Below are 2,095 nucleotides of genomic sequence, written 5' to 3' on the forward strand. Positions count from 1 at the left end.
AAAAAAAAAAAAAAGCAAAGATCTACGGAATTTACTAGGAATCTCATTAAATTATTAAATTCTTTTGTAAACTGCTTCTTTTGTAAGTTATTTCAGCAACAGTAGCACAGTAGAAAATCTGTTTAAAAAAAAAAACAAAAACACTCTGAAGAAGAGAAGAAATCTTTTTTTTTTTTTTGAGATGAAGTCTCACTCTGTCGTCTAGGGTGGAGTGCAGTGGCACGATCTCGGCTCACTGCAATCTCTGCCTCCCGGGTTCAAGCAATTCTTCTGCCTCAGCCTCCTGAGTAGCTGAGAGTAGAGGTGAGCGCCACCATGCCTGGTTAATTTTTGTATTTTTAGTAGAGACAGGGTTTCACCATATTGGCCAGGCTGGTCTCGAACTCCTGACCTCGTGATCTGTCCGCCTCAGCCTCCTAAAGTGCTGGGATTACAGGTGTGAGGCACCGTGCCTAGCCCAAGAAAATAAATCTTGCTTGTTTTCCCAAACAGCAGACACAGTATTCAAACCAGTTCCAATCAGCTCAGAATTCACTTCTAAAATGAATAAAAATTTCCATTTGCTAACTTGGTTGCTAAAACCCGTGACACAAAAAGTGGCAAACCAAGAAAGAGCCCAGCACTCTCCCCCCAAATAACTGAGAGTTGACTGTAATTACTTACAGGCTCTGGGTCAAATCCTATCTGTCCTGTTAACTCTGCTACCACCTTTTCATGGTAATCATCCAGTTCAAGGGGGTCCATGGGCCCCAGACCTTAATGGAAACATCGTCTTATTATTTTGTTAGGGTAAACGAAGAATGGCAGTTATATCACCCTTTATAGGAAAATTTACCCATTCCCTTTGTAATATAATTAGAACCAATACAATGAAAACCAACCCTACCTCCCAGCTACCCATGAAGAGAAATTTACCACCCACCTTAATTCCTATTACTTAGGATTTAAATACTTAGATTGAGAAAAAGACAAAAATATGAGAAGTTGAAAGCTTGTCATAGCATTTGTTAAATATTCCAATTTTGTTCTAATTTTTACTTGTTATGAAAGTGAACTCATACCTGTAAAATCATGAGTGTACGAAGTGAGCCAGTGGGACCTCTCAAGATTTCTTTGTATGTTGGCTTCTTTGGCAGAGCAAATAGGGTCCCATGAATTTAAAGAAGTGTTAGGAGCGAAGGTTTTAGGAGGTTTTGGGTAGAATACTGGCTTATTTTTCTCAACACCTCTAGGAAACTAAAATATGAACATAAAGATTACTGCTGTTAATGTCATCTAGTAGAATAAGAGCTGATTCATCATCTCAGCAGGAAAGAGGCAAAGGAAATTCCAGGCTGAAGTCAGATACTGTTTTTTTTTTGTCATTAATTACTAGTTAATTACTAATTGCTATAATTGGAACCATATATAGAGTTAAACACAATATTCTGTCAAATAAATGGTAAGGTCTTTTCTAAAAGTCTTTTGCCTTAGCAGGGACTTTGATAATGTGTATTGGAGAAATGTCCCTGAATACTCTACCTCCAATGAAATTTTAATAGCAATACAAAGGGCTCTGAGGTGCTCGTTTGGCTAAGTTTAGCTAACATTGTATGCCTTCTACTTTTCCTTCCATGCCTGAAATGAAACCATTTGATGTCTTTTATGAATTTCCAATGAAGTTTACATCACTCAAATTCAAATGAAATTTTCATTCTTCAGACATAACTATAGAGTTTTATATTTTCAAAAAAGCTATGCATGTAAACATGAGTGAATAAGTGAGTTTCACTGCAGTCTTTTTGGGTACTTAGAAATGCACCTTTTCTCAGTATCTCTCTTATGATACTTAATATTTACTGAGCACCTATATGTGCACAGTAGGGGTTAGAAACAAGCGTGGATCCGAAACAAATCTTGCCATCCAGGAACGCTAGTAGCGGAGATAAAGCATGAAACACAAATGACAAAAAGATTTTAAAAAGTAATTCTTTGTTGTAAAAGAAATAAATTTATGGACCGGGTGCGGTGGCTCACGCCTGTAATCCCAGCACTTTGGGAGGCCGAGGCGGGCGGATCACGAGGTCAGGAGATCGAGACCATCCTGGCGAACACG

The 2,095-nt window shown here is 38.1% G+C and overlaps 1 protein-coding gene across 1 annotated transcript in view; it reads right to left on the reverse strand.

The window, feature by feature from the left end:
* LOC105554729 (chromosome unknown open reading frame, human C7orf31) overlaps window positions 1–2,095 on the reverse strand; it is a 49,625-nt gene that overhangs the window by 5,324 nt on the left and 42,206 nt on the right. The window contains exons 8-9 of the mRNA XM_012001299.1: window positions 1,062–1,236; window positions 664–755 (exon numbers count right to left, since the gene is read on the reverse strand). Coding sequence (XP_011856689.1) covers window positions 664–755; window positions 1,062–1,236 — 267 coding nt within the window. The remainder of the gene's footprint in view (window positions 1–663; window positions 756–1,061; window positions 1,237–2,095) is intronic.

The sequence above is a fragment of the Mandrillus leucophaeus genome, unplaced genomic scaffold (assembly GCF_000951045.1).
Source record: "Mandrillus leucophaeus isolate KB7577 unplaced genomic scaffold, Mleu.le_1.0 Scaffold658, whole genome shotgun sequence".
Taxonomy (NCBI): domain Eukaryota; kingdom Metazoa; phylum Chordata; class Mammalia; order Primates; family Cercopithecidae; genus Mandrillus; species Mandrillus leucophaeus.